Raw genomic sequence first — 20,745 nt, 5'->3', positions numbered from 1 at the left:
TTATAAGGCCTTGACATTCCTGTGCCTATGACCTACAAATGTGAAAGTAGCACAAATAATTGTGGATGTTTATATCAGTATATCTTGTTTGTGAAATACAGCGAGTAAATAATGCTTTTAGACGGCTGGGGTTATTTAATTACTTAAACCTATTAGTGCTAAATTTGAAAAGGAGAAGTATTCCGGCAAGAGTTATAAGACACAGGAATTGACCCTTGAGGCAGAAAACATCAAGGCACTTAAACTAATTTCCTTGGTCAGTGGAAGTAAACTCAGAAAGACATTGCAGTGGAGTTTGAGGAATTCAATTTTTATCAATTATCTGAGCATTAAGTAGTCAGAGTAAGGATTTAAAGGTTTGCTTTGTGTCTAAATAACTCCTGACTTTGAAATATTCAATGCAACACTTGTGGTCTTTCTCAGCTTGTCTGCAATCTCTATCTCCATCGATTTCACAGTAAGCAACGTGTTTCTTTTTCCTTGTCTATAAGGACATCGCACGGCGGGGTGTTTAGGAAACAAGTCCTAGTTTCTTCCTGTCAGTTTTTGTTCTGGCTTCCCTACGCAAGCTGTAATGGCTAATGCTATTCTTGCAAACACTGGAAGGCATTAGTTTTGGATTTGTTGACCGTGTAGATGTTTTGGATGAGGGCATTTAAGCTTAGCCCAATCGGTGTGGTTTAACCCGTGTCATCGATGTCTAGAAGAGAGACGCCCACTTCTTTCTCCCTCTCTCTGGCTCTGATTTCCAGTTAGCAGTACTTTTTTGTATTTTGTTTTAGCAATGTGTTGCCTATTTTTCTTTTAGATCAGACCAGATCAGATATATTTATGCGATGAGACACTCAGCTGTTCTTTAATTAGAAATTAAAGCATCTTCATGTTTAAAGGATGCAAATGCTAAACCAGCAGTCTGCTAGGTTACATGTGTTGAATGGCTGACCTCCGCCCTGGTTCCTCCGGTCCAAACACTGTAGCAACTTGGTTAATAGTTAATGTTGTCCGTGTGAACAGTGTGGTAGCTTATAGGGGTCATATGGCACAAGTACCTGTTTTTCTGTGTCTTTGGTGTGTTGCCCATGTATGTATTAGACACGTAAAATTGAAAAAATGTAGGTGTCGGAACAATAGATGCATTGTATCTAAAAGCGAATGCTCACCCAGCCTGCCTGAAACGCCCCCACAAATCTACGTCAGTTCGTGATATGATTTGACTAAGACCGCCCAAATGTAGATGCAAATAAGGTGGGCCTATCCTGTCAGTACAATTGCTTCGGAATCTGATGTTCCAAATATGGTAAGAGATACATTACATCTAAATCAAACGATATATTCGTTTTAGCCATGTCATATGACCCCTTTATCACAAATCAGATTTCAAGATCCAAAGTGGAATGACAATTTAAAACAGGCTGGCTAGCAAAGAATTGAACAGAAGAAATTTGTGCCAGATTTAATGAATGAAATGAATGCTGCACATCAGCGGATAAACAAAAGAAAATGCCTGTGCTCCTAAATTTTTCTCTCAATCAGAAGAGAACCCATCGTTTTGCCTGCATGTTCATACCATAAAACACATACAGCTGTCTTTTCTGGTGCGTCTGGCCACGGGGAAGAGAGTCCTCACAGCTCTCCGCTGTTTCAGTTCTATGTGTGGCAGAAACCGGGGAGCATTGTTCAATCACAAGCTGTGCTTTTAAGTACCATCTCTCTTTTTATTATTAGATAATAATAAAATATTAGATCCCCTGCAGGGCCACTCTAGACCCCAAAGGGTTCTTTGAATGCCTCCCATGGGCCTCCTTCTGCTAAACTGTTGAAATAGCAGGATCCACTTAAAGATGTTTGTTTGATTCCCTTTTTTTAACTTCTTTCATCGTCTATTTAATTCTCCTCACCAAAAGACGCACATTAACATCCACGATTCGCATTCAAAAAGCGTTAAGATGTTAAGGAATCCAATAATAAAAATGACATCCTATTTCAATGTCAAACAGGGTAGAACATGTTTTATTAAGCACCTGCAGTTGTCCAACCTACATATCTTTATTTCATTCAACAGATGATTTTTATCTTAGTTTTTGGTTTTCTACGGTTGGTACGGTTTCACACTGGGAATAATGCCTCTTTTTTTTCTCTGGGAACTTAACAGAGATCCACTTTTCACCTTGCAAGTTATTTGCATTGCTAAACTGTCTCTTCTTGCCCTGTGTTTTCATAAACCAGCATTTAATTTTATTAACACTTTTACATTTTTTCAAGGGACTTGTTGTTGGTTGCAGCATCTTGGCTTGTTACATGTTGCCAAAGAAAATACGTTATTAAAGAATTTTCATGAACAGACATTTTGCATAGTTCCTGTTCCCTCAGGGCAACTTTGGGGCGAGTTCGCTTCAGCTCTCCCGTCTCGCACTGAAATCAACCACTAGCTTCAGTGAACTAACCAAATATTTAGGCCTATTTTTCCAGTAAGGGTTTGTGTAGAGAAAGATGGCTGTCTTGGGTGGTATCGGATTGCCATGTGACAGAGCTGGCAGGTAACATAAACCCAGCGTCTGCGGCCCGGTCGAGTTTAATGAGGATGCTTGTCAGCACTCATGTTTTGTACACAGTCTTATCTGTCTACGGTTACATCTTTTCACCTGCAGCATTGCGTGGATGAGCTGAGGATTGGCAACTCCCAAAGAAAATGGCTGGCGGTTCGGAGAATCTAATGTTTCTGTTTGTTTTTCTTAATCCTACTAAAGTGTGAAAGTGCTTGACTCGCAAAAAAACTGTCTTCCGCGTGTTTATGGTTCTTTTTTTTCTCAGTTTGTGTTTTCTCGCTCTCTTGCACTCTTTGTTTATGAATGTACTGTCCATTTCTGTGTTTTGTATTGTATAAATTATAATAAATTATCAAGTTACATTATATGTTTAGTTCTGTCCACGGGGTGGTTGCTTGTGTAACCAAGACAAGTGCCAAAGAAGAAACAGCTTGTTGTGTACACATATTATACGCCACAGCATAGGTACGGCGTTGGTTCTACAAATGACCATAAATTTCCCCTTAGATATTTATGAATACCTTTCTAATCTTGTCAAAGTCACCCTTTATGTCTTCTTTGAGTTTGGGAGAATGAAATTGTATTTCTAAAATGAGTCCATATTGTAATGCAAACCACGTTGAATTGCATTACCTTTGACTTAAAATAACTTTCTTAAATAATATTCTCAAGCAGTAATATTTCAAGGAAGGAATATACAATTTCCAATTGCATCTGCTTTATTCTAACCAAACCGGCATCATGTTAACAGCTTTAGAGCTCGTAAAACACTTCCCAGGAGGACTTGCAGGCGATATAAGACATCCCCATCTCTCCATCTTTAGGAAAGCCTTCATCGGCGCCCTTTTCAAGGTAGATCAATCCGCAGTCTCTGCACGGTTTGATTGATCCAAAGAGTGAGAGGTTCATAACCGGGTCGGTCCGGTTGGTGAGTTCTTTTTTAAAAGGCCAATATTATACTCTTGGTTGATAATTGTAGCCTCTCTCTCTCGCTCACTGTCTCTCTCTCTCTGTTACACCCTTGCTCTGTTTGCTATCTCCGTGCTCTTGTCATTTCACATCAAATGTGCAGTGGCTCATGACGCTGATGACTAAATCCAAACTCCTGACGATTAGATTATCTTGTCGAATCGATTCGTTAATAAATGAAGCTGTAAAAAAATCCCCCTCTAAAATCCCCCTCCATCTTAAGTCAGTGTTTTCATAACAAACATGCTGTGCACTCGAGCCTGGCCGAGGTCACATTCAAAATCTCTTATGGAATTTTATTCTGAACTGTTGAAGGCAAAAGAATGAGTCAATCATTCCTCTTTATAGGATAAAGATGACTGAGACAGGTGGAGGGCAGAAGAGGAGAGAGAAATCTATTGACTCAGAACCTTTAGCACCCTCAATCTCCCCTTCGAAGGTTGAAATTTAAGCATGTTCGAAAGCAAGGTCAGCCGAGTTTGTAGCTTTAGATTATGCAATTGTTTCTTCAGGGGCTTGCTGATTAATTCCACATACCGGCTGACAGGTTCCTAATACAGAGCGGACAGAGTTGCTATGGGACATTTTGACAGCCCTGCATTAAGCAATCTCGCTTATACATACACACACACACACACACACGGATATATACACACAAACTGCACGTATCTGAACCTGCGAGAAATGGAAAGAGAAAAAAAAGAGGGAGTCACCTTGGAGTAAAAGACAATTGTTTTGAACGCTGCCACAACAGTAATGTGTGCGGGCTTGTGTGTTTGTTTATCAGTAAGTGTGTGTGGCTTCACTTTTTTGTTTTAGAGAGTGCTCTAGTGGCTTTACAATACTTCCTTTCATTATCATATTGAATCATATTATATATTTTCTTTTCTTTGTCTACGAGTTGTTTATCATCTCCCTGTGACCTAAATTTGTGGTTGGGTTGCTTAGTGGAGTTGGCAGAATTGTAATCTTCATCATGTAAAGCATGTTGAATTGCAGGGAAAGGCTAGTGCAGACATGAAGGTAGTACCCACCCCTTCGGTTGGATTCTGGCTCATGGGAACTCATTTATGCACTGCTTTTGGTAGGGATTGTGTCATGCGTTTGCAAAAGTCGGTTGCGTTGCTGTAAACTAGTTTAGAAGGAGGAGATCTGATTTGCTGAGCTTGTTCACATAATATTTGGGAAATGGAGATGTCTTACCACAAACTTTTCTTGCTAGTTTATCATTTTTAATTAGTGGCGCTTGCTAGGGCTCACACAAAGTTAATGATATGAGCGAACCACATTTTGAAAGTTTGTGATTGATCATAAAGTAGCCAAAACATCCTATAGACCTCTTTAGAAGATGTAAACAACGCTGGTCCAGATGTACTTCCTGTTTCAGTTTTTAAATCAAAATAAAAATGTTAAGTGGACGTATTCATGATTTAACTTGGCCACGTACTGTTAATGTGAGGGTAAAAAGGCAACAATAAAAAAGGGTAAAAAAGCAACCTTACATCCTAGGAAGTGGTCCATATGTATATGACATTTTAAACATCATATCAACCCCCTCACAATGCCTTGGCAACCTTCTTTGACAGTTTTTTAGGGGCAACCGTTATGTTCCCATCTCTCATTACCATCTTTTTAGGACTAATGAATCTGTAACTGTAGAGTTGGATTATAGTGTTGAGATTTTTTGAGCGTCTTCAAAGGCCAGTCAGAGATTAACGTTTCGACTAATCGGTTCTCTCGGCACATAAAATGTGGTCAAGTTACACTAGTTTTCTCTTCAATTACTTTGTTTTCAAACCGCCTGGTTATTTAGTAAATTTTTACACCAGTTTCACATGAGGGCCAGTCAGTCTTCGGAGATTTCTGGTGTGACGGTAGAAATCGGCTTGGCGTGAAACAGCCTCTATTTTGAGAGAGCGTGTGAACTGCTGTGTTAGGAATTTCAGGGAAGAGGGGAGGGAAAAAGTGATATTTCATTCTCTCAGGCAGAACGTGTCACAGATGCGGTTTGGTGATACCATCACAAACAGACCGGCAACCTCGTCAGCATCCTATTTTAAAGACCCCGTTTTTGTTGTGTTTTTTAGTCCGTGTATTTCAGCTTTGAAGCTATTTATATGTTGGCATACTCCCAAATGAAATTGCTTTTAATTGCTTTATTTTCTAAGAAATTGTAGGGGAAACATTGAATGCAAAATACATTTTAATGAAAGATTTAAATATCCGTTAAGTGTCCTGAGATTTGAAAGTGAAACCTTTTAGCAATTACCTAAATTTATAGTCTTTTAAATGGTTAGCAAGTAGAAAACCACGGTTAAAAACAAGAAACATTAATATGAAATGGACAACATGGCCCTAAAATGTGCTGCTCAAGCTATTTTACGTGGTCTTTAACATAATAATCTTTTTCTTTAAGGAGCATTGCTCATAAAAGCATACCGGTATGACGTTTTTGCTTGCTGAGATGCTCATCAACGCATTAGTATTTTCAGGATTCAAACCCTGAGAGGGTTGCACATAAATAATCCATCATTTTTCCTGCAGAGCTCAGGTTCATTCATTCATTTGTTTGGCCTTCCCGATAAGTGCATGCAGATTCGTAGCGCTTGATTCCTCCGTGTCCCGCACGCTCAGACACGCACACACACAAACAGAAGCCAAAACACAGCGTGACTTGCATGACTCCTGGGGGTGGCTTAAGCAAAGCTGATGATATTCTCAGCTCCCAAATCACTAACAGGTGGTCTAAGACTGGGCTGTACACACCCTCTGCAGCCTGTATAAGGGGGCGGGGGTTTCAGCGGACGTCTTTTCTAAGGAGAGATTAAGAGGTCTTTGACCTGCCGCTCACTAGTTTTAACACCTTCTTTAGGAGAGTTAACCCTATTGGTGAGTGCTGTAAGGCTATTGGCAGAGAGGTTATCATGCCTAAGTAGGTTTAGCCCGATATGCCTGTTATCTCCTCTGCTTTTGAAAGACGACCAAGTGTCGTTACCTCATCTCAACTCAAACCCAACTTCCAGAGCGCTGCTCGGGCGGACAGCTTTTACACGCTCCTCAGACCTCTTAGATACTTATCCAGTGATAATTTAATCTTCCACGTCAGGGCCGGAGAACCCTGACCACAGCTCCATTTAAGTTCCCAGCTGCAGCCTTTTAACGGGTAGCAGATAGGGCCGATATCGAGGTCGACGTCTAGTGGATGTGTTTTGCGGTTTTGACTTAGTTTTTTTCCGAAAGGCCACCATTACGTGAAATGGAAAAACGAATAACGGAGGCTCCAGCAACACGGAGAAACGTGTCGGGCACTTCCCGCCGGGACGTACTGTGAAAGTTTAATGTAAAAGTTTAACGATATCGTTTTCGTGTCGTGCCTCATTGTCTTTAATGAGGAGGTGTGCCTAGGATCAAGCAGGTTGATGTAGCAAGCTGTTAAGAAGCTCAGGCGGGGTTGAGTGTATAGATTTTTTTCTCTTCTAACTCTGTTGTCTTCACCGTAGGTTCTCCCTCCTTTTCATCCTCCACACCTTCTCTCTTGTGGTTTCAGGGCTGAACGATTAATGTAATTAATAATCACGTTTGCTTTCTGTGTGTAAGTCCAATGTATGGCTGCTCGATTATGACAAAATCATAATCGTGATTATTATGGCTAATATTGAGATCCCGATTATTTAACACGATTACTCGTGAACCTTTAAAACAACATGGAAAATTTTATAAACTCGGCCTTTAAACTGTGAATTTAACTGAAAAATAAATGTAAAGAAATAGCATTGCTGAACCACTGTAAAGGAAAGGGTGCGCTGTGGATTCCAAGGCCAAAATTGACGATTACGATTCATTTTTGATTAATTGCACAGCCCTAGTCCAATGTAAAGTTGTCCATTGCAATGTTTTGATTTACTTTTGCATTAAAAGCAATACATTAATTGAGGAATTGAGAGCTTAATTTTTGTGTAGTCCGGAATAAATTTCACATAATGGCAATATGGTTAACCTGCATGAAAAGTATTTATTTCAAAATCATAATCATAATTTAAACCCTACTGTCCATATATTTATGGGATGGTTCACCCAAAAATAATAATTATTCTGTCATCATTTAGTCACCCTCATTTAATTTCAAACATGTAGTCCTGTGACTTACATTTACATTTTACATTTAGTCATTTAGCAGACGCTTTTATCCAAAGCGACTTACAAAGAGTTTGGGGAGCCATAAGCGATATGTCATAAAAGAGCAATAAAATACTTTTATTCTTCTGCAAAACACAAAAGGAGATATTATGAAGAACGTTGTTAACCAAACAACATTGAAACCTATTGACCTTCATTGTATGAACACAAAACCACTCAAAATATCAAATTTATATATACAGGTTATGAGTCACAGGAGGATGAAACAATTATGACAGAATTTTTCTTCAGTCCAGTGGGTGTACTGCCCCAGTGACAAGCTAAAGGTAAAAATATTCACATTTTTCATTGTAGAAGCCAAACGCTCCACAACTATTTAAAATAATTGACCGATAACACTGTGGAGAGGCCGCATTGTTCAAACATTAGCTTTTCTTCACACCGTGCTTTGTTCAGTGGTTTGGTTTTGAAAACATTGATGTTTATGAATATGGGAGCACACAGCGGACCAGATCAACCGCGTTTGTCTGGGAATGTTTGTTTTTGAAGTGCTCTAAAAGCTTTGCGCTCATTCGAAGTGTCCTAGGGGAGGCCCGGACCCCCGGTGGAGGAGAATCAGGAGAAATCGTCAGTCTGTTGTGTTCAGAGGCTCTGGGCTTTCAGGAGCGACCTCGGACGATTAACAAATCAATTACACACGGATGAATTTCACAACAGAGAGACACACGCCGTAGCTCTGTGACCTCGGTGTGAAGCCGTGTTGATTCAAGGCACCCTGCGCTCCGACTGACCTCCGAGCGCTCTGCTTTAGCCATGCACCCAACAGGTGAACTTATCCAATAACAGAGAGCAGATTTTGAGCATGTGTGTTTGTTTGTCTCGACATGCACTGAAGCACAAGTGTGCTTGACATTTCAAAAACAGCGTTCTTGTCTTAAAGCCTCTGGCTACATCTTTCTGCTCCTGCTCTCTCAAAAAATGACTTGGTATGAAATACTGAACTCAGATATCATTTGGTTAATTTTTGGATGTAATTGTCATTTATTCATCTTCACATGCTTTGAAACCTGTATATCCCTCTTTCTTTTGTGGCTCACAAAAAGGGATATTTTGAGAAATGTCTCAGTGGTTTTGTTTCAATACAATGGAAGTCAATGGGGGCCAATGTTGTTTGATAACCAACGTTAACAAAATATCTTGTTTTGTGTACCACAGGAGAAAGAAAGTCAAATAAATCTTCACATCACGGAAAAGCAGGTGAACTGGCAAAAGGATCTTTATACTGACTAACTATAGCAACTCTTGTCACGATCACCAGCCTCTTGTTTTCAGCTGTGCTGTCACACATGGTGAACACATGGTTGTCCCTGATAGTGGTTAGCGGGCATGCATTTGAGATGTTTACCATTCAAAAAGTCTGTGTAAACGCACTGAATACATGCGTTAGTGTTTATACTACTCTATGTATTATGATTTAACCATTATTAGCCACTGACACCCTGAATGGGCCCACAATGGAACACCTTTCTAAAATTCAAATGACCTGCGCACGCTTCATTCCAAAGAAATTAAATGATGTGGGAGATCTCAGCAGAAGTAAAACGTGCTGTGCAACGTGGATTTGTTAAGTTGTCACATTTAGGCTAAACCGTAGGCCTCTCGACTCGAAAGGGAACAGGAACAGGAGGTGCACATGTAAGAGAAAATTAGTTTTGAGCTCAGGTTTTTTTCCCACTTACAAATTTTCCTGTCTTGGATAAGGTCTATCGCCCGCTCTCGCTCCCTCAGTATCTTTATCCAAACCTCTTGCCATCTTTTTCGCACGTCTTGCTCCCTAAGGCCTCTGAGTGGTTGAGCCATCCACAGTGTTTCGTCTCAGAGAGGCTATCTCTTGTATCACACCTCTAATGTGCTTAACCGGAAAGCCAAGAGCTGGTCCTCCTCTGTCTCTCGGTCTCTCTCTCTCTGTCAACCTCTGGATCTCGCTCTCCGCCTCCATCCCTGACTGTCTGCCTCAGGTTTCAACATGTTGTCTTAAGTTTCCTAGAGGGGCTGACCGTGAAAAATTACTCCGTAAAAGCCTTATTATTTATCATAATGAGCTTAAGAAATGTGTTTTCCACTCCCCTTGTTTTAAGAGCAGGGACCAAAGCTATAAGGACGAATTCAAAGTCAGTCAGACAGTAAACCTCTCATTTGCGTCTGTTGTTAGCAGACTGAGACCCTTAATGGTAAATTGTTTTCTCATTCTAGAAAGGGACAATCTCTTTCTTTCTGTCTTTTTTTTATTATGTACTTAGTTTTGGGATTATGTTCTGCCCTATTCTGTTGCAAAGTGGAAATTGGTGTTATCTAGCATGCATGACAGTTGGCACTGTCTGTATCTGTGTCAGCCGGACACGGGTGGTCTGGAGCTCTGACTGCCCCAAAGTGCTTATAATCCCGGCTGGGATTACAGTAATCTCTTTCTCTTCATTTTTTAAAGCAGGATTTGTAAAAAGAAATGGTGTTTCAATACGGTTATGGCACGTAAAATATACTATGTGGCTTAAATACACATAAGGACTTTCTTTGTGGCTCTGATCGTCTGATCTTTAGTTACATGTATGTAGAGCCCTTATATTGAAAATGTCTGTAATTGGTTTTGCTGTACTCAAATGACAAAAGAACAGAATTATGAAAAATGTAAAGCTCTGTAATTGCAGATATTTCTTGTAGCCTGTCTATCCCATGCATATACTGTAAAAAACGTCCTGTTCTTGCATTGAAACAACATTAATTCTTCCGGCATGAAGAGGCTTGGATCAATTTTGAAAAAAAAAACAAATTTAAAATGTGAAAATATCTTATAGTTCAGCATGACAGTTGGCTGTTACAGACGGGAACGTTTTAGGACTGTGATACCTCTAAATAGCATCGTACATATGTGACACAGAGAGATTAAACTTTAACTTTGACACTAATGACGATTTATCCCGCAGGATCTGCACACACATCAGCTCGACTTAAAACCTCAAATAAACCTGTGCAGCACTGCTGTTACATTTAAAAGGTTCCCGACAAATGTAAGCTTAGATAAAACGGATGACCTGTGGTGTCTGCTGGGCTCCACGTAATTAATCTCGATGAATGTTATTCTGGCCACAGACGTCTAGAGTCATGTGGTGTTAATTTCAAAGGAAGCTATTAATTTTTCAAAACTTAAAATGGGAGACTGGGGCCGCGAGCAGGAAATGAACGGCGGTGGCATTTTGGTTTGTTAAGACCAGACGACTGATAGGCTCAGTAACCACAGGAAACACATGACCGGCTAATTGAATTTGATCACTTGGTAATGTAGCACAGAAATGACCTGATCAATGCTAGTTCCATTGAGTACGCCATTCTCCATCTCCTCCTATAATGAAAACGTCGGTTGGACGAGGATCCGATTATTCTCTTATTCATTTGATTCGACGCGCGGGGTTGACTTGTTCCGTTCTTGTTTGTTATGCAGTTGTAAACATCGATCGTCTTTGTTTATGAGGCTGTATTGTGTACATTTCGCAAATACTGTTCCACCCAGGGGCTTTGTGTTTAAACAGCCAAACAAACTCCCCCCGTTTGCCCTTGAAACCTTTGATTCTCAGTAGTATGTCATGTGACTGTTTAGAACTCAATTAGCCGAAATCACAAGGGTGCACAAGCTTGTACTTCAACTCGTAATTGTACAATTCTGTGTAAACGGGTGTGCATTGCAAGCAATGCTAAATATAGCCATTCCAAACACCACATATAGTTTGTCCAAAATATCTTTCTACCTGGCCAATCTACAAAGTGAACGTTGCTGTCTTTCCTCATCATTCACAGACGCACATCTAGAAGTTGTATTGTCAGACAGCAGAGGGCACATATCTGGCACTCTGGAATACCCAGATGCATTTCACCAGCCAGGGAGCTCCAATGACGTTCGAAAGGCAGATGGGCATGTATGCTGCATAAGCATCCTTACTTTTCCCTCATGGCACCTTCTTCCACCGCTCTTCACCTCTCCCTTACCGCACCTCTATATCTCTAATTCTGTTTGTCCTGTAAACTAACACGCTCGACTGTTGTTCATTTGTCTCCATTGAAAGAAGGCATCTGGTTGGTCACCGTGACAACACTCCAGAGGGGTACTGAGGGTTTACTGAAATAGATGAGCCATTTTCTGCCTCTCTCCTGAGAGTCTCGTTTTCTCGTACACACGCTTGCATGTACAGATTCTAGCGTTTCGCTGCTTCTTTTCAGTCTGGGAGCGTGGGGAGACTTTCTATACCTTTTGATGAGTAAGGAGGGAATACTTAACTATCGTTTGGGGACATATTTGTCTCTGAGCGTTTGGCTAATCTTACATCTGGGGACATTCCTAAGTGGAAAATAAATAAATACAAATAAAGAATGATAAAGGCTTTAGAAGTATTGTTTATTGGTAGTTCATGTCAGCTAATGCATTAACTAATGGAATGGAACTAATAGAAATTAATGGGACAATTTTAACTTTTATTTGCATTTAGTAAGATTTCAGAGATTGTTTTTTGACAGGGTAAAAAGTGTTGTTTCAAACAGCCTTTGAGGAATGAATTTTAACGGAAGTATGTTGATAAAGACCCTAAAGAATCATACCAACTAGTGGAAAATGGGCTTTCAATGTCTCCTTTAAAGGGATAGTTCACCCAAAAAGGAAAATTCATCATTTACTCATCGGATTGTCACTTCAAACCTGTATGACTTCTTTCTTCTGCTGAACCCAAAAGAATATATACAAAAAATGTGTAAACCGAACAACAGTGATATCAGTTGACTTCTATGGACACAAAATCAGTGCAAGTCAACGCGTACCACTGTTGTTTGTTTACCAACATGATTCAAAATATATATTTTTTGTGTTCTGCAAAAGAAAGACAATCATACAGGTCATGATGATGGCGTGTAATGGATGACAGCATTTTAACTTTTGGGTGAACAATCCCTTAAAAAAGCAATCTTATTGTAAATAGTTTTTGGAGAGAGAATAGAAATGAGAAAAGGACAAAACACAGTCTCTCCCATAACCACAAAAGATCCATTTGTATCAAACATGAGCTGCTATAGGCCACAGCTTAGCGATGCAGTGTCATTTTGCATTCTGGTGACACTCTTGTGTAAAGTTTCTCTTTTGCGTGTTAACAGAACAAACGGTAGCAGAACAGAAACATGCAGATAGAAGCATGGGCTCTCCATTCAAAGCACCACCACAAAGCCTGCTGTTAACATTTGTAGAGCTCGATTAATGCAGCGCTGCAAATGGTGTAGCAGTGCCCTCAATTAGGAGCTGCGGCTTTAAACACTCAATTAAAATGAGCATGAGTTTAGTAACAGCGATACGTAGTGCTGGCCGTTTGCTTTCTGCTAGCCTGTAGTATGTACCAGCTGGAACTTAAAAATGGCAGAAAAGGTGATGTGACTTGTCACATGAACTATAGTTGTAAAAAACAGACTTAATGACTGAAAAGAATGTCTGATTCGTATTCCTGTAATGTACTTCTAGGAATACGAATCAGACATTCTTTTCAGTCATTATGTCTGTTTGGGATCAGCTTTTACCACTTGATACAAAGCATTTTTTTATGGTGGCTCCTTTGTTCATCTGCAAGGTTGTGTTGCATTGTTGTGATTGCGATTATTTGCAGGTCCGATGCTTCTGAAAATGTTAATGATTTCGGATTTCTAAAGTAGTCACAGTTGACAGTGCACAATAGAAAAGAAAGATGGAAGATAAAGTATTGGTAAATAAGCAGTGTGTTGCGATACAGGCCGCGTTGAGTCGAGCGTGACAGCGGACACGGGCTGCGTAATCCCAGGAAACTTGCGGATCTAGATTTAGACTGGCACTATCTCCCTATCCCTCTTTCTGGCTCTCTGTCGACGGGGAGTTTTGCATACAGGCAGGATGTTGTAAAACACCTCCTCGGAAAGTGCTCTTATCAACCTTTTAAAATGTAGACGTGTGGAGGTCGCGTTCCTGTAATGGGTGTGCAACTCTTCCTGTGGCTGCCAAGGGCGCGCTGATGCCACTGTCAAAATGAACCATCATCTTCCACCCTCACAAGAATAACGAGTAGGTTATTAATAGGGGAGGGTTTTTTAACTGATCTGCATTCTGTGAAATGGGAGTTAGATTTACAGCTGTGTGAATGTGTTCGGATAACCTAAATGGTTCTTTCTAACACTACTTTTTTACTGGGGGTAAACTTCATCCGACCTCACCACCCCACACTAGACCTTCAAAGAGACTATTTCACCTTAACATAGATTTCTGTGTTTAAAAATAATTTCAGCTTTAATTGAACTGAGTTCCAATCACTGATTTAGCCTTTGATTCTGCTATGGCATCTGTGCTTTTCATCTGCGGCAGAGGTTGAAAGATGCATGCCTAGAGAGTTTCAACAAAGCAGCATAAAGGTCATGGGGGGTACGGAAAGGCCTACCTGACCTTTCCCACAATCCCACAATCCCCTCCCGCTGCGAAAGCGCCGTCTCGTTTCATTTCGATTGTCAGTTACATCACTGCACCGTTCAGATATATCCTTTTGAAGTCCAGCGGTGCGTCGAAGAAAAACATCATATCTCTCTCCAGCATAGACGTTTTTTCGAAGGTTTCAGAAGCGAAAAGAAAATTGAAAAGATAAACATGGCTATCAATCTTTGATTATATAGCATTTTGCCTTATCTAAAAGACAGAGATCTGCTCGCCTGGAATTTTACGGTCGCATCTTTTAAATGCCTTTGAAACAACAGGTGAGATAACACGCTTAGATGGCGGGCACATGTGGTAATGTCAGTTATAAAAGCGTATGTTAGCAATAAAGAAAGTTTTTGCACTGCATTACTGTACCATCAAGATGTCTGAGAGGTTTAATGATGGTGACGAGAGAGTGTATGTGGATGGGTGGGGTGGAGGAGAAGCTAAGCAGTGCATTAGTCTTCCTCGCTCTTGTGTTTAGCCGTGTCAATATTGTCTGGACCACAGCTGAGCTCGTATTCTTTTTCCCTTCCACTATTGACTCTGAGTTGGAACGCAAACACGTCTTAGCAACATTGATGTAACATTGAGCTGAGTAATTGAAACCCATAGAAGGGGGATCAGAGAGGGGCTATCGGTTTTTCCGTAGTCATCGGCCATTGAATGGAGAGGAGTGAAAGAGAGATGGAGATAGATATAATTCTGTAAGAGTGACAAACCGGCGAAGTTTACTCAATAAAGCGCTTCCTACTACTCAGCTCAGTCTTTGTTTGGCGGGACTGATCGGTAGACGGTTAGACGCTCTTTGTTTTCATCTAATGATGACTGATAAGTGTGCTGAAGTACACTTGCTTGTCGTATGAGCGTAAGTCTGTCCAAGTCATATTTCACCCCTTAAATAAACCAAATTCAAGTTTTACATCTATCAAGTTTTTTGCATTGTAACATTTTGGCATAATTGAAACTGAAAAGTGGTTCAAATGTGGTAGTGTTGTATATTTATTTTAGCAAATTTCTATGTAGCATGATTGTGTTATATGTAATATTGTATTTCGTAGCTTGTATTATGAACAGTGCAGGTGGCAGTTTCTATATAGAAGTATAAGTATGAATTTGTAGGTGAGGGTACAAATGCTTTTTTTGTTAAAGATAAACGCAGGAGCTCGGCTGAAAAGAGTCGCTGCAGGCGCAGCGGTCTGCCCATAGTAAACGCCTCGGTGGACACAGCCCCTTACAGTATTGAGCATGTCGGAAGAATCTATTTATATCGCCTCCTTACCCAGATTTTCAATGGTTACCTTAAAAAGTAAATAACTAGGGATTTTTAAGGTTCTACTTTGGTTTATGTAGTGTCCAACAACAAGTAAATGTACATAGAAGATGTAAAAACATTATTATTTTGTAATAATAGGCAGTTTTTCTTACCTTACTTCTTGACTGACTCACAAATGATTCGTTCCGCGATTCATCTGTCTAATCCCCTCCTTTCCGCTAGCCTAGTCTGATGTGATTGGTCAGATGGTCTAGTCTACCGTGATTGGTCTACTGCGAAGACAACAGTCCTAGCAAAACGTTGTCGTGGACTTTATGTAGTGACGTAAATCCGCGGCCGTTTGTGTGATTCAGAGTCGACTCTCTTTTTCCCAAGCAAACCAACTTTGTTATTCATTCACCTACGGATTCACACCTTGGCAGACTGTTTACTTTCAAACACTTTAAAATGAGTTAAAATCATTTTAATGCTGTTTTAACATATTAGTAAGTAGTAACTAGCAATTCTATAAGCTGATGTGGCGATATATAAACAGTTTCTGCAGCTGTATATTCTTGTTTAATTTGCTTACACATCCCCCTCCCTTTCTTTCCTTGTTTCTATTCCACTTTTATTTGTATCTAACAGGTCATTAAGTTCACGAATGTGCAATTGAGTGTTTTATATGTTTAATTAGCACGTTCCTTGACTAATTAAAATGCACGAATCTAAAGATTAAACCCCCTCCCCTTTTTCTGAATAATTAATCAGTCTTTTTCACCAGGAGATTCTGTCGCACACCAGGACGCATTTCAATGTCGTACAAGACGTAAACTGTCTTCCTTTTTCCTCCACAGACAGACAATTTTCCAGCTGAGTCCAATTACATGGGTAACAGGCAACAGTTTGTTCAAAGGTAAGGCCTATTAAATGCTTTTATAAGCTGTGCTCGTCTCAACCTCTTGGGCACGTGGATGTTCTCGAGATACGCCAGCTTTCTATTCCATTTATCCATTTGATTGTTTTGATCTCGTAGCAGCTCCACGTTCAAAGATCCGGAGCGTGCCAGTCTCAGAGACAGCGGGCATGGAGACAGTGACCAAGCGGACAGCGATCAGGACACTAATAAAGGCTCCTGCTGTGACATGTCGGCTAAGGAAGCGCTGAAGATGAAGGCCAGTGGCCTGAAGCCGCAGCCGCTTGAGCAGGGTGAGTCCTTCAACATTAAGAACTGAGGACGGGGATTGTTGAGAGGGGCGTTTGTTATCTTTCATCAGTGCTTCCTTCTTGTGTGGTCACAACATGTCTTTATTGTTGTCTTTCCGTTCGCAGTTCTTCAGAATTCTCTTTAGTTCTCTGCATGTTTCCTCTCGTTTTTTGGCTTTTATTTACTTTGCGTGTCTCGAAAGGAAACTTTTAGTACTGTGACACTTTTGTGTGTGTGTCTATGTCTTATTTACTATCGGCTCGTAATTAAGTTTATACAGGAACTAAATTAGCACTTAAATTAACATTTCACAAAATAACATTTAATGTAAACGAGGTTTGGTAATGTTACCTATTACTGATAGTTTTTCTTATTTTTAATATTTAATATATAAAACTGTACCAGATAATGTATGATGTGATCGGCAAGCACTGTTCATTCTTGGTCTCAGTCATATTATCAGTTCATTTGCGCTCTTGACTTGATGCTTTCATTTTGTTATTATTAGTAGCTCATCTTCCGCCGCCTCTCAAGCTCTCCTTCCTATCTTCTGTCCTTTAGAATTTCTACTCTTCCCGTCCTCTTTCCCCATCCCTCATTTTCCCTCTCTCTTTCTTGTATTCTAGGCACGTTGTCGGTTTATCAAAGCAGGCAGGCCCATTATAATTTTATAAGCCAAACCACTCTAGCTTTTCCATTTAGCTGGTTAGACGCTCGGAGCCGCTTTCTTAAAACTTTGATAATGGAACACGGAAAATGACTTATCATCCGGCAGGCCACGTTACATTCTCCACCTGATTAAATATGAATAATTATTCTCGGCCTCTGTTGGTAGGACAAATTACTCGTGACATGGGTGGAACAGTAACTTCACAGATTAAAAAGACGTCCCGCGACCTCTTCCCGTTACACAAAGGAAGCGTGTAAAGATGGTTTTATTCATCTATGCTCGAGTCGTGTTGAAGACTATCACACCGGCTGTATCTCTCATATGGCGAAATGAAGGAAAAACAAAACAAGAGGCAAAGAGAATAAATGGGCCACAGAAAGCAATACATCAAATATAATGGCACAATTAATCAATAGAACAGAGGGGAATCTACCGCTATCTAAGTCGAGGCAGCGAACGTGTACGCCAAGCCTGTCTGCCTTGATTTGGCTGGCGCATGTGCGTGTGTTTTCTTTTGGATTCACGAGTAGACTGAATGCACTGGCAAGAGAAATTGGCCAATTAAAGAGGCCCATATGTTTCATATTTTGAGAATGTAGTAATTTAATGGTGCATGGGAATGGTTGGTGAACGGCTGAAATTAGCTGGTTTAGCGGTGTGATTCGCTTACATACACAAAGACAAGAGCCACGGCGACGGCAGTCTCATTCCAAAAAACACAATAATGACCTGAACCTTAAACATAGAAATACTGTCAGTGAGGATTACATTTTTGCATATATATTGACTGCTATGTGTATAAGATGTTCAATGACATATAACACTTAATGAATATTTTCAGATATTTTTATTCAAGTTTATTCTTGCAAGGCTGTCCATTGAATTAAATGCTACAAGGATTTAAAAAATTTGTAAGGTATGCCATTTTGAATTTGGCCGGCACTTTTATCCAAAGTGACTTTCAGTGCATTCAAGCTCTACATTTTTTCAGTACGTGCGACTTTTGTTCTGCTTGTGATTCATGAAAGAAGCCAACTGGGCGAACGTTGCATCCATCCTAGACCCAGTCTTCATTTGCATCAAATTGAAGTCTAGTCTAGGATATCTGATATCTTTTAATGTAAATATATTTGTTCTCATGGTCTCTCTGCTCTCAATTCTCTCTTTCACTCCATCTTTCCCTTTTTCATTTTTTGCTACGCTCTCAATACAGATCAATAGTCATGCAATGACACTTAACTTGGAACCGCTGCCTGTTTTGCCAATAACACTCCAGAGGGCTGGGCGGGTTTTTCACATACACACACATAGAGTCAGATGATACACGGAAAGCCTGGGCTGGTCTAGATATCCCCTGTGACTTCTCATAAACTTTATCATCTCCAACATTAGACTGTTTTTGCTACCAGCAGCTTCTAAATCGGCTTTAAAAGGCTTTGAGATGGATATTTTACAGTTACAATAAGGCTATAACGACAACATTGTAGCGAAATAAACTTTAAGTATCGTAACGCATATGCAGCATGTTATAGGTGTGTCATGTTTGGTTGAGTGTTATTGCAGGTGGTAGCAGCAGGTTATGGTCAGTGTTTGGGTTTTAGAAGCCACTTGGGTTTGATGCATTATTTAGGAAACAAGAAGAGTTTCCCCAACATTATCTCTATTGGAGCCTGTTTTTCTTTTCTTGGTCTCTTGCTCTCTCTCTTTCACTCTCTGTGAAGCCAGAAGCAACGAATACAGTAAACTGCTCTGGATGCATTTCTGGATGCGCGTCCATGCTCTGTGCTCTGTACCATACTTCTGTACCAACAACTGTTATCACTGAAGGAAGATTTTGTATTCATGAGGGCAAAATTAAAGACAGAGATCTGAATGAAAAGAGAAACGTTTGTTGATCGTAATCTCTGTCTTCATCATGTATTTGTTATATTTTGCACACGCCACGCGCACTTTCTTCCTTTCGGCCCTGCAGTCTGGCTTGGTTCCAAGTTTTATGCGTCTAGTTTTATGCAGTATGTGTGCGTGGTCTCTCCTTGGGCTGTATATTAAGTCGTAATTCAGTCAGAGAGAGATAGAGAGAGAGAGGCCATGTTCACATAGAAATAAACAACAGAGGGTAGTAGAAGACAATACCCATCTCCCTCGATCGCTCTCTCTCACCATCCGCTCTAATTATGCTCAGCCTCTAGCGCATACACATTCAGAGGAATCATAACTGCAAAGACATATGCAGCGTGAATAAAATCAAAGTCCCTCATGGATCGAGTGGCATCTAAAACAAAGTTGGTTTTATCTGCCTTGTTCCTCACTTTCTCTGTGCTCTCAATTGGATCAGAACCGAGCTGAACAGACACAAGCTCTATAACAAAACGTTTCTGACAAGTTGCTTACCTAGATAGCATTTTAGGGTGTCATTTGAGCGCTCCCGATGGAAGATATCCAAAACGTAGGCGGAAAAATAATCTTGTTTTTTAAATATGTAGTTTGGTTAAATTCTAGTAGAGCATTGTATGGATTCTCCGTAGGCTCGTCAGTCCCAGAAGGCATAGGGAAACATTTTTTTTCATCTATTTTTCACACAGTATTTTTGTGTACTGAAAATTGTGTTGTTAGATTAGCAACTTTGTGTGAAAATCAACTTTGAGCTTTTGTCCTGTTGCATGTGAAGGGAATTCCAAATCAGACACAACAGAGATTATAGATAATAAGATACACAGAAGTGCAACGAGAGCCAATCATCTCTTTAAGGGAGAGACTTGGAACCAGTGTTGGCACCTTTGCACATACACAGCAGGTGTAGGCCTGGAAAAGTGCTTTTCAAACAACATTTGACCTTTGACAACCTGACCTCAACTTTACCATAAATGCTGATTCTAAATTTCATATATGCCACAGTTTTTTGTCCATTTAATGGAAGTCCATTTGTGCCAATGTTGTTTGGTTACTAACATCCCTCAAAATATGCGGGAGTATGAGGGTGTGTAAATGAAGGGTGATTTAGTTTTGGGTGAACTATCCCATATATAAACAACATTATGGTAAAGTTAACATGCCTGACGTTTCCTTTCAGTTGAGATGCTGATTTAGAAGGCAGCTGCTTTTTTAAGCATTAGACGGCAGAACAACTCGCTAGGGTTTAGATATTACGTTGTGCTCCATATCTCTATTTTTATTTTCTTCCATCTGTTCTTTTAGTCACCCGTTTAGGGAGTGAGTGGACAATCGTGAAATTGATGAATTTGTCTCTAAACCGGGAGCTGTATGTTAATTAAGCAGAAAAGTATTTTTCGCATTAATTGGTGATTAATTGACGCAAAGTTTTGCCTGCAGCGCGTGCTAATCCTGGAATGTGTTCATCAGCGGCCTTCGCACGGTTCGATACCCGTGTATATGAACCTGCGCCCTGTGTTATGCACGATGTGCATTCCTCAGATAACATGC

General features: G+C 40.2%; 1 protein-coding gene across 1 annotated transcript in view; it reads left to right on the top strand.

Annotated features, from left to right (window-relative positions):
* The window catches only part of pcdh17 (protocadherin 17), a 59,369-nt gene that overhangs the window by 10,189 nt on the left and 28,435 nt on the right, over window positions 1–20,745 (top strand). Inside the window, exons 3-4 of the mRNA XM_079482707.1 lie at window positions 16,285–16,343; window positions 16,464–16,636. Of these exons, the coding sequence (XP_079338833.1) occupies window positions 16,285–16,343; window positions 16,464–16,636 (232 nt within the window). The remainder of the gene's footprint in view (window positions 1–16,284; window positions 16,344–16,463; window positions 16,637–20,745) is intronic.

This window comes from Barbatula barbatula (assembly GCF_947034865.1).
Source record: "Barbatula barbatula genome assembly, chromosome: 20".
Lineage (NCBI taxonomy): Eukaryota > Metazoa > Chordata > Actinopteri > Cypriniformes > Nemacheilidae > Barbatula > Barbatula barbatula.
The sequence above is the reverse complement of the archived record's forward strand: the minus strand, read 5'-3'. Positions and strand labels throughout refer to the sequence as shown.